At 41.9% G+C, this 22,115-nt stretch overlaps 1 protein-coding gene across 2 annotated transcripts in view; it reads right to left on the reverse strand.

Annotated features, from left to right (window-relative positions):
* UBE3D (ubiquitin protein ligase E3D) overlaps positions 1-22,115 on the reverse strand; it is a 297,731-nt gene that overhangs the window by 235,353 nt on the left and 40,263 nt on the right. For both annotated transcript variants that reach the window (XM_040350019.1, XM_040350017.1), the window contains exon 3: positions 10,693-10,783. In XM_040350019.1, coding sequence (XP_040205953.1) covers positions 10,693-10,783 — 91 coding nt within the window. The remainder of the gene's footprint in view (positions 1-10,692; positions 10,784-22,115) is intronic.

Here is a 22,115-nt window from a genome sequence, read left to right on the forward strand (position 1 = left end):
CTCCCTCACATTTTTAGCTCATATTATGTCATGTGTCGGAGAACTTGTCAAATGTTACTCTGCTGATAACTGAGAAACAGAGCAGCAATAAGACACTGCTCTTAGAGCTTTGGAGAAAGACAAGTAAACACTACAGATATATGTGCCTAGGTCAAATTTCATGAATGGAGTTTACAACCACTTTAAGGCCTGGTTCACACTGGTACGATTTGAGATGTCAAATCCCATCTAAAATCGGCGACCTTTGCCGGCAATGGCACCGTCCTAATTGGAAAATTACATTCAGAACATACTATTTTTAAATACCCTAGATCTGGCATGTCCAAAGTCCGGCCCGGGGGCCAATTGCGGCCCGCGTTCTGATTTAATGTGGCCCCACTGGCAAGTTGGATATATATGTCTTTTGTAGCCCCCAACGAATCCAAGAGCATCATGCATTCAGAGGCTGCATTCATGTAAATGATGAGGTTGCGTTCATGGCAATAGAGAGGCTGCATTAATGGCAATAGTGAGGCTGCATTCATGGCAATAGTGAGGCTGCATTCAGAGACTGCATTCATGGCACTTATGAGGCTGCATTCAAGGCAATGGTGAGGCTGTATTCATGGAAATGGTGAGTCTGCAATTCAGAGGCTGCATTAATGGCAATGGTGAGGCTGCAGATGGGCACTGATTAGGCTGCATTGATGGGCAATGACCCTTATTTTGCTTCACAATTCTTTATTTAATTTTTTTTCCCTGAAACTTCCCTCTTACAGTTAAGATGTGTGTTATACGCCGATGAATTTAGTATATCCAAATAACACGCCCAAGCTCATCCTTAGAATCTTGACCACACACAGCCGAAAAGGCAAGAGAATTCTTGTTGGGCCGTGTATTAGTTCATTTGCATTTAATTTTAATGGTTCAAAGAATGTCAGGCAAAATGTTTGGCCCTCACGCATGTTCACTTCATGAAATCTGGCCCTCTTTGAAAAAAGTTTGGACACCCCTGCCCTAGATGTTGTTCTTTGTTTAAGTAAAACCATATCATCTGTATGCCACTTGAACATCAAACTCCAAATAATAGATAACAATACCTACATTGGCTGCTGAAAACTTTGAAAAAAAAAAAAAAAGTCAGTAGCCGTCTAGCATGGCTAGATGGCACTGAACATTAGGGGTGTGCATCTTTACTGGTCTCGCAATTCGATTACAATTATTCTGTCCACGATTCGTTTTAATTCCGGGATGCATCATGATTACTGCACATGGTTTTAAAAGTTTTATCCAAAAATTCAAGCAGGCAGGTTGGATCAGTGGCACAGGGAGACGGTGGGATCAGTGGCACAGGGAGACGGTGGGATCAGTGGCACAGGGAGACGGTGGGATCAGTGGCACAGGGAGACGGTGGGATCAGAGGCAGAGGGGTGGTGGTAGTGGAGGGATGCATCTGTGACACTGGCCCTCCCCAGCTCTCAGTGTCAGTCGATTCCCCCTCCTCCATGCTGCTCAGTGTGTTTTCCCCCTTCTGGTGCATCCAGTGAAGCCTCTCCTGATGTCAGGTCTCCTCGAGCTCCTCCCCTCTGCACTGTACTGGCTGTCAGCTCATCAGCTGACTTTTTGCTTCAGTGAAGGTGAGGGGGCTTAATCCACCATGAAGGCTCTGCCTCTGTTTCTCCTGGAGAGGCAGAGCACCACACATAGCGACGGATGACGTCGGAGTTCGATTCGGCCGACTCGCAGCATCGTGAACGTCTGAATCGTGATGCATAGATGCTGCGATTATATTCAACACCCCTACTGAACATGCGGCATATCTGCAGCTCAGACTGCCATATTACATTTGTTCATATGGAGTAAGGCAGGTGTTGAGATAACACACAAAGATTAGGAAGAATTCATGTGTGTCAGAAGGCAGAATTAAAGGGGTTGTAAACCCTTGTGTTTTTCCACCTTAATGCATCCTATGCATTAAGGTGAAAAAACAACTTTCAGTGTCCAGCCCCCCCCGTTCTACTTACCTGAGCCCTGAATTTCTGTGGGCGCAATCCCACGTCGCTCTCTCCACGGCTTCTTGGCTCTTCGTTGGGTAGATTGATAGCAACGCAGCCATTGGCTCCCGCAGCTGTCAATCAAAACCAATGACGCGGCCGCCGGGGCAGAGTCATACACTCGTGTCCATGGACGCCGAGTGTTTGACACAGGAGCGCGTCCCGCAAGGTGACCCCCCTCAGGAGAGAACTATCCAGAGGGTTATCTAATGCAGGGAGGAGCCGCGAGAGACACCGTGGGACCCCAGAAGAGGACAATTGGGGCCACTCTGTGCAAAACGAACTGCATAGTGGAGTAAGTATGATATGTTTGTTATTTAAAAAATATAATACAGGAACCTTTAATATCACTTTAAGACCCTTTAAAGAAAAATCTGCATCATTTGAGAATGCAAGTCAGACCCCAAGGTAAGACATACCAATACTATAGAAGACACTGATGGGAAGGCCTTTTTATAAAAGGGAAATCCATTTACTAATCCAGAGTATATCAATAAAAGGGGTATCAAGTTGCTACACTAGTGTAAAAACTTTATTATGATGCACTTAAAAGTATAGTTCTGCCCTTCCACACTTCCAGAATCTACTCAGTTGGAAGCACAAGGAAATTAATGGAGACACTTTAGAAGTGAAGGACATAATCTTTTTTTCAACTGAAAGCACATTCAAGCATATTCCAAGTCCAAGTCCATTATCTTATCATGAGAGTATAGCTAATGCATACATTACCAACTATTAAAAAGACAAAAACAAAGCACCCTTGTTTAAAAGGAAATGAGAACTCAGAGAATGTTCCAACACTTGTAAAGAAAAAACATATATATATAAAAAATAATAATAATTTCTCAGGCATTTTAACATCTAGCATGTTTATTATCTGGCATGTCAACTTTTGCAGGGGTTCTCACATTATTGAATAATAAAAAAGATACTATGACAGTATGTTGTAAAATAATTATGCCAATTGCCTCCTAAAAGTATTATATATACATACATACGTGTACACACACACAGCGCCTTAAAAAAAAGTATTCACATCCCTTAAAATTTTCCACATTTTGTCATGTTACAAATCAGAAACGTAAATGTATTTTATTAGGATTTTATGTGCTATTCCAACACAAAGTGGCAAATAATTGTGAAGTGGAAGGAATATGATAAATGGTTTTCAAAATGTTTTACAAACTTTGCAATTACACTTGAAAGTCTTTCGGTTTGTCTCTACCAGCTTTGCACATCTAGAGAGAGTGACCTTTTTGCCCATTCTTCTTTGAAAAATAGTTCAAGCTCTGTCAGCGTCTGCACAGCAATCTTAAAGTCTTGCCACAGATTCCCAATTGGATTTAGGTCTTGACTTTGACTGGGCCATTCTAACACATGAATGTGCTTTGTTCTAAACCATTTCATTGTAGCTCTGGCTGTATGTTTAGTGTCGGTGTCCTGCTAAAAGGTGAACCTCCGCCCCAGTCTCAAGTCTTTTGCAGACACTAACAGGACTTCTAAGATTCCTATATTTGGCTCCAGCTTCCCATCAACTCTGACCAGCTTCCCTGTCCCTGCTGAAGAAAAGCATCCCCACAACATGATGCTGCCACCACCATGTTTCACAGTGGGGATGGTGTGTTCAGGATGATGTACAGTGTTAGTTTTCTGCCACACACAGTGTTATTTTGACTAGAGCACCTTCTTCCACATGTTTGCTGTGTGTCCCCCAAATGGCTTATCACAGACTGTAAATCAGACTTTTTATGGCTTTCTTTCAACGGTGGCTTTCTTCTTGCCACTCTTCCATAAAAGGCCACATTTGTGGAGTACACAACTAATAGTGGTCCTGTGGACAGATTCTTCTACCCAAGCTGTTGATCTCTCTAGCTTCTCCAGAGTTACCATGGGCCTCTTGGCCGCTTCTCTGAATAATGCTCTTCTTGCCTGGCAGTTTAGGTGGACAGGCATCTCTTGGTAGGTTTGCAGTTGTGCCATACTCTTTCCATTTTCGGATGATAGATTGAACAGTGTGCCGTGAGATGTTCAAAGCTTGCAATATTTTTTTTATTTTTTATAACCTAACCCTGCTCTAAACTTCTCCACAAATCCCTGATTTGTCTGGTGTGTTCCTTGGCCTTTTTGATACTGTTTGTTTACGAAGATTCTCAAACAAACCTTTGGTGGCTTCACAGAACAGCTGTATTTATACCAAGATTAAATTACACACAGATGCACTCTGTTTACCAATATTAGGTGACTTCTGAAGGCAAGTGGTGCCACTAAATATTAGTTAGGGGTATCGGAGTTAAGAGGGATGAATACAAATGCACGCCACAATTGTCATATTTATTTGTAAAACATTTTAAAAGCCATTTATCATTTTCCTTCCACATCACAATAACGTGCCACTTTGTGTTGGTCTATCACATAAAATCCCAATAAAATTCATTTACGTTTTTGGTTGTAACATTTCCTTTATAAGCAATCACAGGACCTCTGTTCTGGGGATAGGGAAGGAGGCTACAGGATCTTGATGGCGATTGGCTGTGCAGGGGTGGTGTCAGCACGAGTCTGACCATATGAGTGGAAAGCATAGCAAAAAAACTGAACACACTGGGATGGATGTGCTTCCATGCCCTGGAGTGGTCAGTTGGAAATAGGAATGCAAAGGGACTAGCAGGATCACCAGGTATTTCACACACAAAAAAAAAAAAAAGAATGCAAAGAGGAAAGGAAACCTTTTATTAAAAGTACATGGTGCAACAAACACATAACAGAAGTATGAAAATGCTACAGGAACATACAATTTAGGAGTGGTTCCAAGCTGCTTTTGTATTCACAGATCCCACCTCTGCAACCAGAATATGATCTATTACACTCCCTCTGCAGAGATTTCCTGCTCTGGGACAACAATCTAAGCACAGAGTGCTCCTCACTGAAGAAGATTAACCACAAAGTTAAAACACTTTACACACAGGGTAGCCACCACCATTCACAGTTCACAGCATCTTCTGTGGCAATTCTGAGCTTTGACTGTATCAATTGTTGCCACGCCCAAACAGGAATATAACAGAATTTACCAAATGGCAGTATTAGAGCGTTCAGACAGCAAACTTTATGACTTTTTAAAATATAATTTTATTGAAAGAAAAAAAAATGGCAGAAAATATTACAAAACAGATCTATGCAACAGTAAAACAAAGGATTAAAAGTGAAAAATATTTAACCACTTCCCGACCGCCGCATGTACATATACGTCGGCAGAATGGCACGGACAGGCACATCAACGTGCCTGCCTAGACGTGGGTCGGGACCCCCTACCCGCTACATGCGGCGGTCGGATTCCCTCGGGGAGCGATCCGGGACGACGGCGATCCGTCCCCGGAGCTGAAGAACGGGGAGAGCCGTATGTAAACACGGCTTCCCCGTGCTTCACTATGGCGCTGCATCGATCGAGTCATGCCTTTTATAGGGAGACTTGATCGATGACATCAGTCCTACAGCCACACCCCCCTACAGTTGTAAACACACACTAAGTGAACACTAAATGTTACAGCGCCCCCTGTGGTTAACTCCCAAACTGCAACTGTCATTTTCACAATAAACAATGCAATTTAAATGCATTTTTTGCTGTGAAAATGACAATGGTCCCAAAAATGTGTCAAAATTGTCCGAAGTGTCCGCCATAATGTCGCAGTCACGAAAAAAATCGCTAATCGCCGCCATTAGTAGTAAAAAAAAAAAAAATAATAAAAATGCAATAAAACTATCCCCTATTTTGTAAACGCTATAAATTTTGCGCAAACCAATCGATAAACGCTTATTGCAATTTTTTTTTACCAAAAATAGGTAGAAGAATAAGTATCGACCTAAACTGAGAAAAACAAATGTATATATGTTTTGGGGGATATTTATTATAGCAAAAAGTAAAAAATATTGCATTTTTTTCAAAATTGTCGCTCTATTTTTGTTTATAGCGCAAAAAATAAAAACCGCAGAGGTGATCAAATACCACCAAAAGAAAGCTCTATTTGTGGGGAAAAAAGGACGCCAATTTTGTTTGGGAGCCATGTCGCACGACCGCGCAATTGTCTGTTAAAGCGACGCAGTGCCAAATTGTAAAAACCCCTTGGGCTCATGTAGCAGCATATTGGTCCGGTCCTTAAATGGTTAAACAGTTTGCCTGGTCATTGGTTACAGAGTCTTGCATGCTAAATAAGTCCAGTCTCATAGTGCATCACAAACCTCAAATAACTTTTAGCAGTTTCATATAGTAACATGTGCTCCAGGGCGACAAATGCAACAGAGAGGGTGTCGCAGAGCCAACCTCCTCCCAATCAAATGGTCTTAGCGCTGTAATGTAGGGTGCGAGTGCTGGAGTGGTTTTTCTTTATGCTCCAAATGACACTCGATTACTGCAAACTGTTTTAATTACGTCCGTTTTTCTATCTGATAAGGTTTCACAATCGATCGAAAACCAACATATTATTGCACAGAATGAAAAAACGATTTGTTTGAGACCAATCAGATATACTGAAGTTATTACTTAGTTCTCTCTTAGGAGGGAAAATGTGCCCCATCAGTCTTCTGGATCTTGTAATATAGCCGTTTGGTGTCTTACTGATTGACATTGGATTTTTATATATACAGTGGGGCAAAACAGTATTTAGTCAGCCACCAATTGTGAGGCCTGTAATTGTCATCCTAGGTATACCTCAACTACGAGACAAAATGTGGACAAACATCCAGACAATCACATTGTCTGATTTGGAAAGAATTTATTTGTGGTGGAAAATAAGTATTTTGGTCAAAATCAAAAGTTCATCGCAATACTTTGTTATATATCCTTTGTTGGCAATGACAGAGGTCAAACGTTTTCTGTAAGTCTTCACAAGGTTGTCACACACTGTTGGTGGTATGTTGGTCCATTCCTCCATGCAGATTTCCTCTAGAGCAGTGATGTTTTGGGGCTGTCGCTGTGCAACACAGACTTTCAACTCCCTCCAAAGGTTTCTGTGGGGTTGAGATCTGGAGACTGGCTAGGCCACTCAGGACCTTGAAATGCTTCTTACGAAGCCACTCCTTCGTTGCCCGGGCAGTGTGTTTAGGATCATTGTCATGCTGAAAGACCCAGCCACGTTTCATCTTCAATGCCCTTGCTGATGGGAGGAAATTTGCACTCAAAATCTCACGATACATGGCCCCATTCATTCTTTCATGTACACGGATCAGTCGTCCTGTTCCCCTTTGCAGAGAAACAGCCCCAAAGCATAATGTTGCCACCCCATGCTTCACAGTATGTATGGTGTTCTTTGGTTGCAACTCTGCATTCTCTCTCCTCCAAACACGACAAGTTGTATTTCTACCAAACAGTTCTACTTTGGTTTCATCTGACCATATGACATTCTCCCAATCCTCTTCTGGATCATCCAAATGCTCTCTAGCAAACCTCAGATGGGCCTGACATGTACTGGCTTAAGCAGGGGGACACGTCTGGCACTGCAGGATCTGGCGGCGTAGGGTTACTGATGGTAGCCTTTGTTACGTTGGTCCCAGCTCTCTGCTCTCTGCAGGTCATTCACTAGGTCCCCCCGTGTGGTTCTGGGATTTTTGCTCACCGTTCTTGTGATCATTTTGACCCCACGGGGTGAGATCTTGCGTGGAGCCCCAGATCAAGGGAGATTATCAGTAGTTTTTTTATGTCTTCCATTTTCTAATTATTGCTCCCACAGTTGACTTCTTCACACCAAGCTGCTTGCCTATTGTAGATTCAGTCTTCCCGGCCTGGTGCAGGTCTACAATTTTGTTTCTGGTGTCCTTCGAGAGCTCTTTCGTTCCAAAAACCGATCGGGTCAGAACGCGGTGACGTCAAACACACGACGTGCTGAATAAAACAAAGTTCAATGCTTCCAAGCATGCGTCGACTTGATTCTGAGCATGCGCGGGTTTTGAACCGATGCTTTCTGTACTAACCATCGGTTTGGACCGCTCGGGCAGCGGGCCATCGGTTCGATTTTGAAGCATGTTTTAAAATTTTGGACCGAAGGACAACAGACCGATGGGCTATACACACGGTCGGTTTGGACCGATGAAACTGAACCTCGGTCCATTCTCATCGGTTTTGTCCGACCGTGTGTACGTGGCCTGACTGTTTGAGGTTGCGGACAGGTGTCTTTTATACCGATAACAAGTTCAAACAGGTGCCATTAATACAGGTAATGAGTGGAGGACAGAGGAGCCTCTTAAAGAAGAAGATACAGGTCTGTGAGAGCCAGAAATCTTCCTTGTTTGTAGGTGACCAAATACTTATTTTCCACCATAATTTGCAAATAAATTCTTTCCAAATCAGACAATGTGATTGTCTGTATTTGTTTCCACATTTTGTCTCTCATAGTTGAGGTATACCCATGATGAAAATTACAGGCCTCTCTCATCATTTAAAGTGGGAGAACTTGCACAATTGGTGGCTGACTAAATACTTTTTTGCCCCACTGTGTGTGTGTGTATAATTATATATATATATCATTGCACAGTGCCATCATCCAAATATATTCGTGAACAGGAAGCTGGACTTGTTTAAGTAGTCTTACAAAGTGGAAAAGCACAGGGAGAACTGTGCTAGTGTCATACTACCAAGTCACAGCTCAATCTAAGAAGAGGGAGAAGATGAAGGAAGCTGCAGAGATGCAATAGTGGTCTGACCCTCCTGCCTGAGGGATGGCTTAACAAAATTCTAAATATATTTGTAGATAACATAGTTTACATAGTTATCACCACAATGTGTTTATTGTATCTTATAGCTAGAGATCTACTTAAAATAGAGTACACTATGTGCATTGTGCAGTGTGTTGATGTGCACTGTTGCATGTTATGTGTTGCACTAAATCGGGACTAAACCCTCCTATCCTTTACAGCCAAGGAAGCTGCCATCTTAGCCTTGGTTTGATCTACATTTTTGATCAATTACAACACCAGCCATTTGACTGTTCAGTTGGGAGCACAGGGAAATTTAACAGGTATTCACAGAATGCCTTGAATGTAACTATTTTGGGAAACAATGAAATCGATATTTTTAGTTACACTTTAAGGCTGCCCATTTATTATGGGCAGCTTAATGCACCAAAAAAAAAAAAAGGTACATGCAGCAAAACCCACACTAGTGAGTCACTGTGTGCTTTGCAGTTGTAGTATCCTGCAACACAAGTGCACTGGTAAGGTGTGTAGGGGAGTAATTAAGAATAAACAGCGCTGCAGCCCACCAATGCAAATAACGCGTTACCACAGTGCAACAGTGTGAACTCTGTAAAGCTCCACGTACACTGGGCTTAAAAAAAATATGTCTGTTCTCTCTGGAGTAATAAACGCTAATATAGAGCATATTTTGTACAACGTTTAGACAAGTTTAGGAGAGTTTTACGTTTTTTCTGCCTCCAAGCTCCAAATTAGAAACGCGATACAGAAGGTTTTTTTTTTTCCTGCCTCTAAACGTTGTTCTCAAAAATATGCCTCTAATCATCCTAATGTGCATGGGCATACAGGATAACGTTTCAGGACGTTTACAGGCATATTTTTGAGAACAACGTTTAGAGGCAGGAAAAAAAAAACTTCTCATTCGTGTTTCTGATTGGAGCTCACTGGCAGAAAAAATGTAAAACTCTCCTAAACTTCATACAAAATATGCTCTATATGAGCGTTTTTTTACTCCCGAGAGAACAGACGTTTTTTTTTTAAAGCCCAGTGTATGGGAACTTTACAGAGTTCACACTGGTAACGCGTTATTTGCATTGGTGGGCTGCAGCGCTGTTAATTCTTAATTACTCCCCTACACACCTTATCAGTGCACTTGTATGGACGTTTTTTACTCCAAAAAGAACAGACATTTTTTTAAGCCCAGTGTGCATGGAACCTTAATGGGTTTTTTTTTCCCTACAATTCCTGTACTATTCATGTACAGAACAATAGAACACAGCTTGAAAAATAACTTTGTTGCCAGCCAGTAGTGAGAAGATTTTGCCCACAGGATGTCTACACTGTGGCAGGTGCTAGCTTTATGGTTCAGGCATCCATGGTGGGGGACAGTGAGTTTCTTTAGGTCAGGAGAGCTCGGCATTTATCAATTTACCCTCGCTTGCATGAAATCAGTACATGAACGTTTCCCCCCAGTATGATGCACCTTGCCAACGATGGTATATCAATATATGTTCTGGGTTTCAATCCCGTCAGTCAACTAGGTTCCCAGTGATGCTCAGCAATCAGTCAAATTTTGCATGCACCCCAAATAGAGACAAAACAAATCGACTTACTGGAGACACTCACAGCAATAAACAAAAAATAAATAACTGACAGCAGTTCTAGTCCCTCACCACTTTATCCAAATCTAACTTTGTTTTTAGTTACATATTAGGTTAACTGATACATTTCAAAAATTCTAATTTTTGCCTGGGCATCTATGCAACAATGGCCTATAGTCATAAAAAGGGTTGTAAACTATTAAATATTTTGATGAAAGTAATGATCATAAAGCTGCAATTAGCTGGAACTATATGATGTATGCAATGATCAGCTAGATTTACAAAAATCATAGCACAAAAGAAATACAATTTAGGTTTACATAAAGACAGTATATAGCAGGCAAAGTCAATGAAACCTTACTGGAATATATAAATAATCTTACTGTTGATGAACAATAATTGCTCCACATGACTGGCAGTAAAATGTGTATTCTTCTTGACATTTTAGTATTTCCTTAACAGTTGAAGTATTTTCTGTAAAACAAATATAATAGGGATTAAACAATTTATTGAAACTTCAAAAAAAGTTACAGATTGATGATTAAAATTACAAGTAGCTTATGAGAGTGATAATACACATCTGTTCATACAGAAGAACAATAACTTCACACTTAGATAAACAAGAGACGTACAAGCAAAGACCGAAACGCAAGGCTGAGCTAAGGGAGAATGGGGCGACGAGAATGTTCTCCTGCACAGTGCTGGCAACCATTCTCTTGGGATTCTGGATACTCAGCTCTCCAAGGAGGCAGAATGAAACACAGTAATGTCACAGATATCTTTAGGAAGTGGTCAGAAGCTAAGGCAAGTAGGTATGTTTTGTCATCTATTGATTTAAATTTATTTTAGCCTTTAACTACTTAAGGATTTTAAAGGAATGAGATACAAAGTTTTTAGGGCGATTCTCTCATGCCCAGCTCCTATAACTCTGCTGCTGATGCTCCCTCTGCTAATACTGGCACCGGCTAATTCCTTTGTATTACACAATTAAAGCAGCTGTCAAGTTGGGGCCACTCCCATATAAACTAGTATGTAGGTAGTCTGGAAGTATCATGTGTGGATCAAAGTCGTGACCTTTGACCTGCATATACCATCACTTACAGAAACCCTTCATGTTAAGTTATTATTTTTTTTTTTAATTCAGCACAAAGTTTCTGACTTGTGTATTTATTATTTGGGTGAAAATGCTTATTAACCACTTAAGCCCCGGACCAATATGCAGCCTAAAGACCCAAGGTGTTTTTACAGTTCGGGACTGCGTCGCTTTAACAGACAATTGCGCGGTCGTGCGACGTGGCTCCCAAACAAAATTGGCGTCCTTTTTTCCCCACAAATAGAGCTTTCTTCTATTTTGCGCTATAAACAAAAATAGAGCGACAATTTTGAAAAAAAAGCAATATTTTTTACTTTTTGCTGTAATAAATATCCCCCAAAAACATATATAAAAACATTTTTTTTCCTCAGTTTAGGCCGATACGTATTCTTCTACCTATTTTTAGTAAAAAAAACGCAATAAGCGTTTATCGATTGGTTTGCGCAAAATTTATAGTGTTTACAAAATAGGGGATAGTTTTATTGCATTTTTATTTTTTATTTTTTTTTTACTACTAATGGCGGCGATCAGCAATTTTTTTCGTGACTGCGACATTATGGCGGACACTTCGGACAATTTTGACACATTTTTGGGACCATTGTCATTTTCACAGCAAAAAATGCATTTAAATTGCATTCTTTATTGTGAAAATGACAGTTGCAGTTTGGGAGTTAACCACAGGGGGCGCTGTAGGAGTTAGGGTGCACCTAGTATGTGTTTACAACTGTTTGGGGGTGTGGCTGTAGGAATGACGTCATCGATCGTGTCTTCCCTATAAAGGGAATGACGCGATCGATGCGCCGCCATAGTGAAGGACGGGGAAGCCGTGTTTACACACGGCTCTCCTCGTTCTTCAGCTCCGGGGAGCGATCGCGACGGAGCGGCTATAAACAAATAGCCGCGCCGTGGTCCCGGATCGCTCCCCGAGCGGACCCGACCTCCGCATGTAGCGGGGGGGTCCCGATCGGACCCCCCACCCGCTAATAGGCGAGGACGTACCTATACGCCCATGTGCCTGTACGTGCCATATTGTGGACGTATATGTACATGGGGTGGTCCTTAAGTGGTTAACACTGACTGGACTACTATATACTCACTTTTTCCCTGTTTGCTTTGCCCTTAGGTAAGCCACCACACCTCAGAGACAATGTGCTCATTTATTTATTTATTTTGTTATTTTAAGATGATATATCCTTGAACAGTTCTAAGATTGTCTGTATTTAAGGCTGGCCTTTAAATTTCTTCCCTCTTTAGGGTCTCATAGGGATTGTATTCCCTAGCAAGGAAGAAGGATCTATATAAATTGTCCTATCCTCACTCTATTTTAGTGTGGCCTCAGAGGGACGGTATCATTATTTCAGGTAGGCTTTTCGATTATCCACCTGCTTTACATCTTCCTCTTCCTTTAAAATCAGAAACTTAAGAACATTTAACATCCAGGTCCTTATTCACTCATAGGCATCTCTTCGGTAGGGGATCTTCCCATCTATGTGCAAATAGTATGCATGTACGTGGTCCTGGGAGGTACGGAACCCATTTTTTACGCCCTCTGTGACAACAGCACTGACCGGCTTGGTGAACTTCTTGGTTGGGTGGACTGCCCCCTCCAGATCCCATGCTGAGGCATAGAATATAGTTCAGGTTACCTATTCAACCGGAATCTTGATGTCTTTTTAAACGATCGGCTCTTAAATGTCCACCGAACTTTTAATTTTATGTGGAATGGTTAGTACTTTTTACTATCAATGGTACATATCGCTATACAGTTGTTTCTACATACATACTGTATACTTTTATTTGCGCGTGATAAACATTGTGGTTTTACAAACAAAATAAGCCTCGAAAAACTGGGTTTCCTGTCTTACCCCATAGACAGTGTCGGGTCCTGCATTCTTATTGTCATTCCTTATTTCGTTATCTGTCATTTTTTGCCGATGCTTTTTCTCATTCTGCTTCTCACATTCATCCTGATGTGTTTCAGATGCTGAGAACAGTCGTTCATTTACGTATTTATATATAGATTTTTCTTTTCAATAAATTATGTTCATTTAAACCTTTTGGTATAAATTCTGTTACAAAGCCATTTAGTCATTCCAACTTAAAAGTCCCAATCGAGGGAAACACACCCTTCGGGGTGTATCTCTATATTTTGTATTCAGAGATGTGGTCTGACCAACTATTATATCCTATGCATTTTGGAACACTGCCTCTTTGTAAATTTTTAAATGTATTTGTATCTAAAAGTTACAGCCCAAGATCGTCAACAGATTATGTAACTTGCTTCCCTTCCACCATGGGTGGAAAGAGAATTGCTAGATCCCCACACTAATGTATTCTGCTGGTAGGGAGCCTTCCCTGCTGGCATAACACAATGATTGGGGTTGCCAGCTATAGCCGGCAACACTAGTAGTACGGGAAGAACCCAACAGGCTGATTGTTCAAAAGTGGATCAATAGATCCACGTGACCTTGCGTGACGTCACCCGCGTCCTACACGCTGATTCTCGTATCATTGCATGCTGCTTGTTCCTTTGCAATGAGTCACAGTGCGTTATTTGTAAGTGTACGCCTCTATTTTAATAAATGTTTTTTATACACATGGAGAGCACTAGATGTCATTGCTTCTCTTTGTATGTACCCAATTACATGAACCTGACGGGTCTGAGAGCCAGTTATCAAGCCACCAGCGTATATCCTCTTATCTCAGTGTGCAATGTAATTGCAGTGATCCTGTTTACACCATCCCAGTATGACCTGACTGACTAGCTCAGGGGTCCACTCTCTGAGGTGAGCTGCTAAGAATTACCGGTGGTGGGGGTTGTCGCACAGTCACCTTAACATACTTGAGAAGTCACTTTTGGACACTCATTGTTTGCTGTTTTTTTCCAAGTGAAGATTTTTGGACTGTTCTTATAATCAACCTTAATTATTTCTATTGGCATTTTTAGTATTGTTTTTATATGTCTTTTGCGCTGCACTGCTTTTTTACTAGATCAATAGATCCACTTGTGTACAAACAGGGTGCCCCTGCTGAACAGACCAAATTTTGATCAACGTTTACTCAAAAAAGTTAACAAAAAAAATCAGCGCAAGAAACAGTACTTGTACACAAAGCGAGTATGGGAGATTTCAACTAATTCTGAAAGCTGTAGAATTAGTTGAAATCTTCCATTCTCCAATTCTCTCCTGCTGCTGCCTGCCATAATCTTCCAGGTGCCATGGGGGTTAATACAAGCAGAGGAACCTGTCCCAGGCTTAATCAGCAAGAGTGCCAACTATGCTTGCCCTTTCTGCCCACCTCTTCCATTCATAGCTTCTATGAATGGAGGACGGGTGGATGAATGAAAAAGGTCCACTTCCTTTCTATTAATAAGAGCATTTGACAGATCCCTCAGCTCTATTATCCCCCGCAGCACTAGTAGATTATAGCATCGAGGGTAGAGATAATTGGAAGATGGCAAATGCCATACCTGTAGGCCCTTTATCTCTCGAATAAAACCTGGCTGAAATACTCCCAATGTTTACATTACTATGTCCTGACTTATTTCATGCATGCGAAAGACCAGTCGACTGCTGGGCTCTGATGAAGAAGTCTTGTGCTTTGAAACACGTCAGCCGGCAATGACCCTCATCACATCCTCGGAGAGTTGTTCGGGTTCTACATGCTGTAGCCATTTATGGAATTACTTTTTTACTGCATTCCTTTCCACTACAATTGTGAGAAGTTTTTATATTGCATTTTAATAAAATTTATCCAAACGGTAATACACTAGGCTGGTGCGCCTTTGTTTTTCTTTTTTACACTGATATGCCATTCTGCCGACGTATATCGGCGTGAGCCAGGCGGCAAGTGGTTAAATACGGTAATATTGTGTCTTTGTATTTTTTTTTACCCATATTTATATAGTAGAATAAGCAACACCAAGGGTTATCTGGAATCTCAAATCCTGTGATCTCTTCTTATGTATGCTCTTACCTCCTGCCAAAAATGCCTAATCTTCAGACATTCCCACCAAACCTTTCTCTAACCCTATCCCAGCAATGCTAAGTTTGACTGCTGCTGGGAAAGGGGAAGCGAGAGCCTGCCCCTTTCTCTTTTTTCTCCTTCCCTTTCTCCTCTCCTCTTCCCAAGAAAGGATGGAAAAGAAAAAAGGAATGTGGGGGGGTTGAATTTGGAAAGTTGGAGCCAAGGAAAGAAAGGAGGTAGCCAAAGCTAGGTAACACTCAAGTTTGTCACCATATGCAGGTGCAAGGGAATGCTGAATGAAAGTGTTTATAAGTGCATCCCTATATTGCTAAACCTGTATGCACAGGTGCTGTATCTATCTTAATTCACCTTCCCCAAATCTCCCCAAAATGGATTGTATATTCATCTTTAAGCTAGTCCTCCCATTTCTACATAAATAGTATAATCTATTAATATCTTCTATTAGGTTAAAATGGATGTAAACTCTTGCATATACCCAGTGAGGTGAACAGCCTCAGATGACACAGATAAAACAAATCTTCCTACATAAGTTTTACATGTATATCTGCTGTGTTCAGCTTTATATACTGTTTAGAAAGTGTACATTGTGTTAGAATTTTCACTTCCACATTCAGCAGTAGCCCTACATAGGCAGAGATATTCAGAGCTGTCCTATGAGAAGAGCAGCTCTCTGCTAATCTATGTATAGCACCCACCCTGACACAAATTTCAGGCTGGTTTCATCACATGCATCGGAGAACTTGTCAGAAGTTATCATGCCGATAAAAGCCACAGGACTTTGTGCTTTGAAGAGAAATAATAATAAAACATTACACACACATTATATATATATATATATATTATATATATATATATATATATATATATATATATATATATATATATATATATATATATATATATATATATATATATATATATATATATATATATATATGTGACCATCTCAAATTTCATGAATCAAGTTTACATCCACTTTAATATTCAACTTCAAAATTGACTAGGTACATACTGTATATGTAGGAGTTTGTTTAAAAATCACCACTTTGCAATTGTTAGCGGTTTACCAGTCCTCTAATGATCAGGTATCAAACTTTTAGCTGCATTTAAAATATTTGGCATTGATTTTTATATTGAGGAAAATATGGCATGAAAAGGCATCGCTATAGCCATCATAACTTCACTAATAAGCAAAAATTTCTGTCCAATATTCTTGTATAATTGGGCAATTGGTTATGACTAAGGTCATGTGTGGCTGAAACGCGTCAACTTTGCTGTGCTATGGATTCCTTTTGTGTGAATATAAAGTCATGGATTCCATAAAGAAGCCATCCTGAGTTGCCGGACCTCTTCTTTCTCTACATATTGCTAGACTGTATGTGCAGCTTCTATCCTGGCATGGGTGGCCTCTTTTTATCCTGCTATTTGAACATTTATTTTGGGTTGCAGCATAACTTTCCTTTAATTTATAATTGGGCAATGCTACCCAGGGCTGTGGAGTCGGAGTCGAGGAGTCGGAGTCGGGGGAAATTTTGGGTACCTGGAGTCGGAGTCGGCAAACAATGCACCGACTCCGACTCCTACTAAATTTAGATTGGAATTTAAAAAAAAAAAAAAAAAGCAAGTTTAAATGTCCCAATTCACAAAAAGTTATAATTAATGACTTCTCTACTGTAAGAATAAAGACCAATGCATGCAGTGCCTCACGTAAACCGCAAAACGAACACGTTAAGTGACCGTGAAGAAGCATGCTTTTCATGTGCTTCACTATATGGCACGCAACACACAATTAGGAGCTGCAATACTTATACTTTCCATAGTGTTGTGTTCTGCTTTTACAGGGAACGCATGTTAGAGAACCAGTAAGTGTCCAAATAAAAAAATTCCAACAGGAGTTTTATAAAGCACTAAAAAAAGTTGAAAAGTATGATCGCTCATCAAAACTTACTGTTGAAGAAGCCAATGCCACCCACCCAAGTCAGTGTCGAAAGATTATTTTCAGCCCTAAAAATAATAAAGTCTGACTTAAGAGCCTCTATGAAAGAGGATCTGGCAGAGGCAATTCTCTTCCTTAGAACTCTACATTGAATTGATTTGCATTTGCTAAGCCTATAACTACATTTCAAGATTAATATAAACCATTTCTAGGTTTTACAGATTTTGTTTTTGGTTCATTATAGATAAGCTCTGTTTTTGTTCTAAAACAACCAAATAATGTGGTTTGTATTTTTGAACTGGTAAAAATCCTGTTCCTGATGTTATGCCTGCTGCTACTATCCAGCCACTTGATTGATTAATATTTTTTTTTTTATAAAACTTTGTTTTCATTGTGTTTGTCTTTTGCTTAAACTGTGCAATACAGTAGACTGTTGGCTTCCCAGACAGTAGTCCTGTGGTAGGTTGCGTTTCTTTCCCTCAAGGAATGTATAAAATACATTCGCATATTAATACAGAGGAGTCGGAGTCGGGGAGTCGGAGTCGGAAGTACATAAAACTGAGGAGTCGGAACATTTATCTACCGACTCCACAGCCCTGATGCTACCAGACATGAGTAAAAGAGCTCTAGATATTATAACCTCTCCAGCATGTTGCTAATGACAGTGAATTAAGTCAATAGATCTTGGATGGAACATAATACCATCTAGTCATGAGTTTAAAGTGTATTTCCTTTATTCTAGAATCCACAGAAGTGACAAGACTCAAATCCAATAGCTTATGCATTTGTTCCTCCAATATTTTATGGTCCAGCTCTTGCTCCCATATGCCCATTTAAAGAACCCAATGCATTGTAGGACAAATACAGGAGTTCTGTAAATGGCAGAGAGGGCAGAAGGGGCGGGTGTGTGGTGCGACTTTTCTCCGATGGAGGCCAAGCAAAGACGATTGTAACGGTCACCACCGTTTACGACCTTCTATCAACCCAAGACAGCTCATCGACACTCCACAATCAGGCAAACGAACACGACCCATAAGAATTCCCCCCAGACACGAGATACACAGCTCTGTTCTGGTTTCAAATGCAAGACAACTTTAATGGTTAGCTCTCAAGTTTAGATACAGTTCAAGCATGAAAGGAACCATCAAACTCTCCACCCACACATCACACCCTGGGGGGCTTCAATACACCTTCAGATGGCTAATTGCTAAACATTCCAGACATCTCGGCGCCGGGCTATAATTATCACTGCACCTGAGAAGTCACATTCCTTCATTAACAGAATTCAAACAAAACACCATCACACAATAAATCCCTCTCAATCCACATCTTTAGACAGACGTTCTGTCTCCGCATGAAAGGTATTCACACCTCTGAGCATCAATAGGCTTTAAACAGTGTTATCACACAATGAAAGGCCTTTCAAGAGCCAGCCTTATTTAACATGTCAACAGTCCACACAGAGAGATGAGTCATAGAATAAATCAACACTTTGCAATATCTCCAATTGCAATATGAGCTATCAGTAAAGTCCCCTGTCCTGTAATTTAGGATATAATTTCTCAGTCACCCTATGGCCCTATCGGACATAAGGTGACCCTAGACATAAGAGTTATTAATGACACTGGCACAGGAGTACCCCTCATCCTTCCAAAGTCTCGGTTTGTCCCGGGTCATTCCGTTACAACGATATTTACCCAATATAGCCTACTTGACAACCCCCCCCCCCCCCCCCAAAAATAAATAAATATCAAACAATATTTTTGACAAAAATCAAATCATTATCAGCGGACACAAACACAACATAACTTACAAGATTCCTGCTAAATCTAGTGTGTGTGAGAATGGGGTCTTAGCAGTGCCGGGACAAGGTCGCCCAGGGCAAAGCCGCCAAACTGTGCCTCATCCCTTCCCTTAGGGTCAGGGAACCCCCATCCCTGCAACAAACCACTGCGCCCTGGGCAGTCGAACCTCCTGCCCACCCCTTGTCATGGCTCTGGGTCTTAGGGCTGATTCACATGGGCACTGTGCCCTATACAGTGTGAATTTGTGATTATTTATGTTTATGTGGCTGAGGCTGTGTGCAGGCACTCTATGTTATGCTATGGTGACAAAAAGACAGCCACAGGACATACTTTGACAGGTGTATGGTCCCGAACAAAGACAGTATGCGTTTGGGGCCACTCACCCACACCTGTCATAATTAAGACCTGTGTCTGTGTTCATACAGCCTCTGCATTCCCATAGAGTAAAAGGCGACTCCAGTCACACAAACATACCTCTTATCCACACTGTATAGGCCAGAAGACCCATGTGAATGAGCCCTTAATATTTTTTACAATATTGCTTTTTATATTATTTCATACAATTTTATTTATTATTTTATATAATTACATTTTTTGTTTTTTTTAGCTGCCTTTTTGGGGGGCTTTGGTGATATATCAGGGAACTAAGCAGAACCCAGACATCTCTCATTTGAGACAGCAAAAGTAATTGAGGACACAGTCCTCATACTCTATGTCTGCAGCCTCAGCTGCATACAATGAATGAACAGGAAGAGCTCTACACAGTCTTCTTGTTCATTTACAACATGGGTCTTCAAACTACGGCCCTCCAGTTGTTCAGGAACTACAATTCCCATCATGCCTAGTCATGTCTGTGAATGTCAGTGTGTTACAATGCCTCATGGAATGTGTAGTTCTACAACAGCTGGAGGGCCGTAGTTTGAGGATCCCTGATTTACAAACTGTGCAGTTTACTGTGCTTCAGTTATAAATTAACACAGTGAGTGATCAGTAGCGAGCACTCACTGAGTTCGTTTAGAAAAGGAAAGGGCTACAAGCCCTGTACAGGAGGACCGATTGTACCCATATTGGCAGCCCTATACACACACACACACACACCATCATATACATTACCCAATGTGCTTGAGGTGGTATTCCCCCAAAAAAATAGGATTTTTTGTACTCACCGTAAAATCCTTTTCTCTGACGTCCATGGACGGACACAGCTCCTTAAGTCTTGACAAGTGGGTTATGTTCCCTGTTTACAGGAGAGGACTAGGCAGAAACATGTTAAATAGTTAAATACATGTTACATTAACAGAGTTGAACAGCCCCGCCCAGGGGGCGGTCCCTCCAGACATAACCCTCCTCACTGCAGCATGCAGCCTCAGTTCGTAACAAGCAGTACAAACCTAAAAAGGAGGGGTGGGAGCTGTGTCCGTCCATGGACGTCAGAGAAAAGGATTTTACGGTGAGTACAAAAAATCCTATTTTCTCTTATCGTCCATGGACGGACACAGCTCCTTAAGTCTTGACAAGTGGGACGTCCCCAAGCAGTGTCAAAACGAGGGGTGGGAAATATATCAGTAAAACCAATTTTAACTTCACCCCAAAACAAGCAGAGCTCCTCAAACGGAGGAGATGCAACTTAAAACGGCCGCCTGCAAACGCTAGCGGCGAAAGCATCATAAGATGCATTCACAGCAACCAGGACATTTTGAAAAAACAAAAACATGAACGGACGACCAAGTCGCCGCCCGGCACACCTGTGACACCGACGTATGAAGTCGGAAAAAACCTCGGAAGCACCAGGTGCCCTGGTCGAAAGTGCCGCGACCGGAACAAGGGGGGCCTGCCCCCTAAGAGCATAGGCCTGTATGACGGTCTGTCAGATCCACCGAGACAGGGTGGTCGACGAGACCGCCAGGCCCTTTGTGGGCCAGACACTGACACAAAAGAGGGTCAGATCTCCAAAACGGAGCCGTAGCAGGTAGATACACCCGCAAAGCGCGTACCACGCCTGAAGTATGAAAAGCAACCTCCGCAGGATGCGCCGGCCGAGGACAAAAAGGACGGACGGAACAATGCCCCTATTCAGGCGAAAGTCCGAGACCACCTTCGGAAGAAGGGAAGGTCGCGGGCGCACCACCACCTAATCCTTATGGAGGATCAAGCATGGCGGCTTGCAAGACAAGCCCGCCAGCTCAGAGACCTCTCTAAGGGAAGAAAAGGGCCACCTTTCGAGATAGTGTTAAGAGAAAATCTCTCTGAAGTTACCAAAGGGAAAGCTCCTGAGGAACCAGGAGCACCAGAGTCAAAACTCATTGGGGAAGAGATGGGCCAAGAGGGGAGCACAAAGAGGTACCCACCAGGGAACGGGCCCCAAAGGGCCACTGAAAGAACACAGCCAAGGCTGAACTCTGCTCCCAAACGGTGCTTAAAAGTAATTTGAGATCCACACCAAGCTGTAAAAAACAGCAGGACCCTGGCCATCGAATACGTCCGTGGACGTCACTTCATCTCTTTGCACCAAGAGATGTAGGTCTGCCAGGTGTGACTGTAGATTCTCCTGGAAGAAGACTACCATGCCCTCAACATGGTTGAGATGACCGAGTCAGACAGACCCCGGTCTCTTAAAGTCTGGCTACCAATAGCCATATTGAGTAAGTTAGTGACTGTACAACAGAAGGAAGTATGGAACCTCGAGACAGAAGGACCTCTCGCCCTGGCGACGGCCAGGGTACCTCAGTTTTGAAGCGCCCGAAAACGGCGTACCAAGGACGCCAATGTCAATCTGGAGTGATTAGGAACATCGGGATCCCCTCAGCCTCCACTCTATGGAGCACCTGAGGAAGCAACACAAATGGAGGAACGGTATAAGGCCGCTGATACAGACCCCCACAGGGTCACCAGCACAACTTACGCGTCAGTACCAGAGCACTAGACCTGGTCACTACTTCGACACCCTTGTGGTGGAGACGAGCGGCCAGGAGATCCACGAGTGGA

This window comes from Rana temporaria, chromosome 4 (assembly GCF_905171775.1).
Source record: "Rana temporaria chromosome 4, aRanTem1.1, whole genome shotgun sequence".
Lineage (NCBI taxonomy): Eukaryota > Metazoa > Chordata > Amphibia > Anura > Ranidae > Rana > Rana temporaria.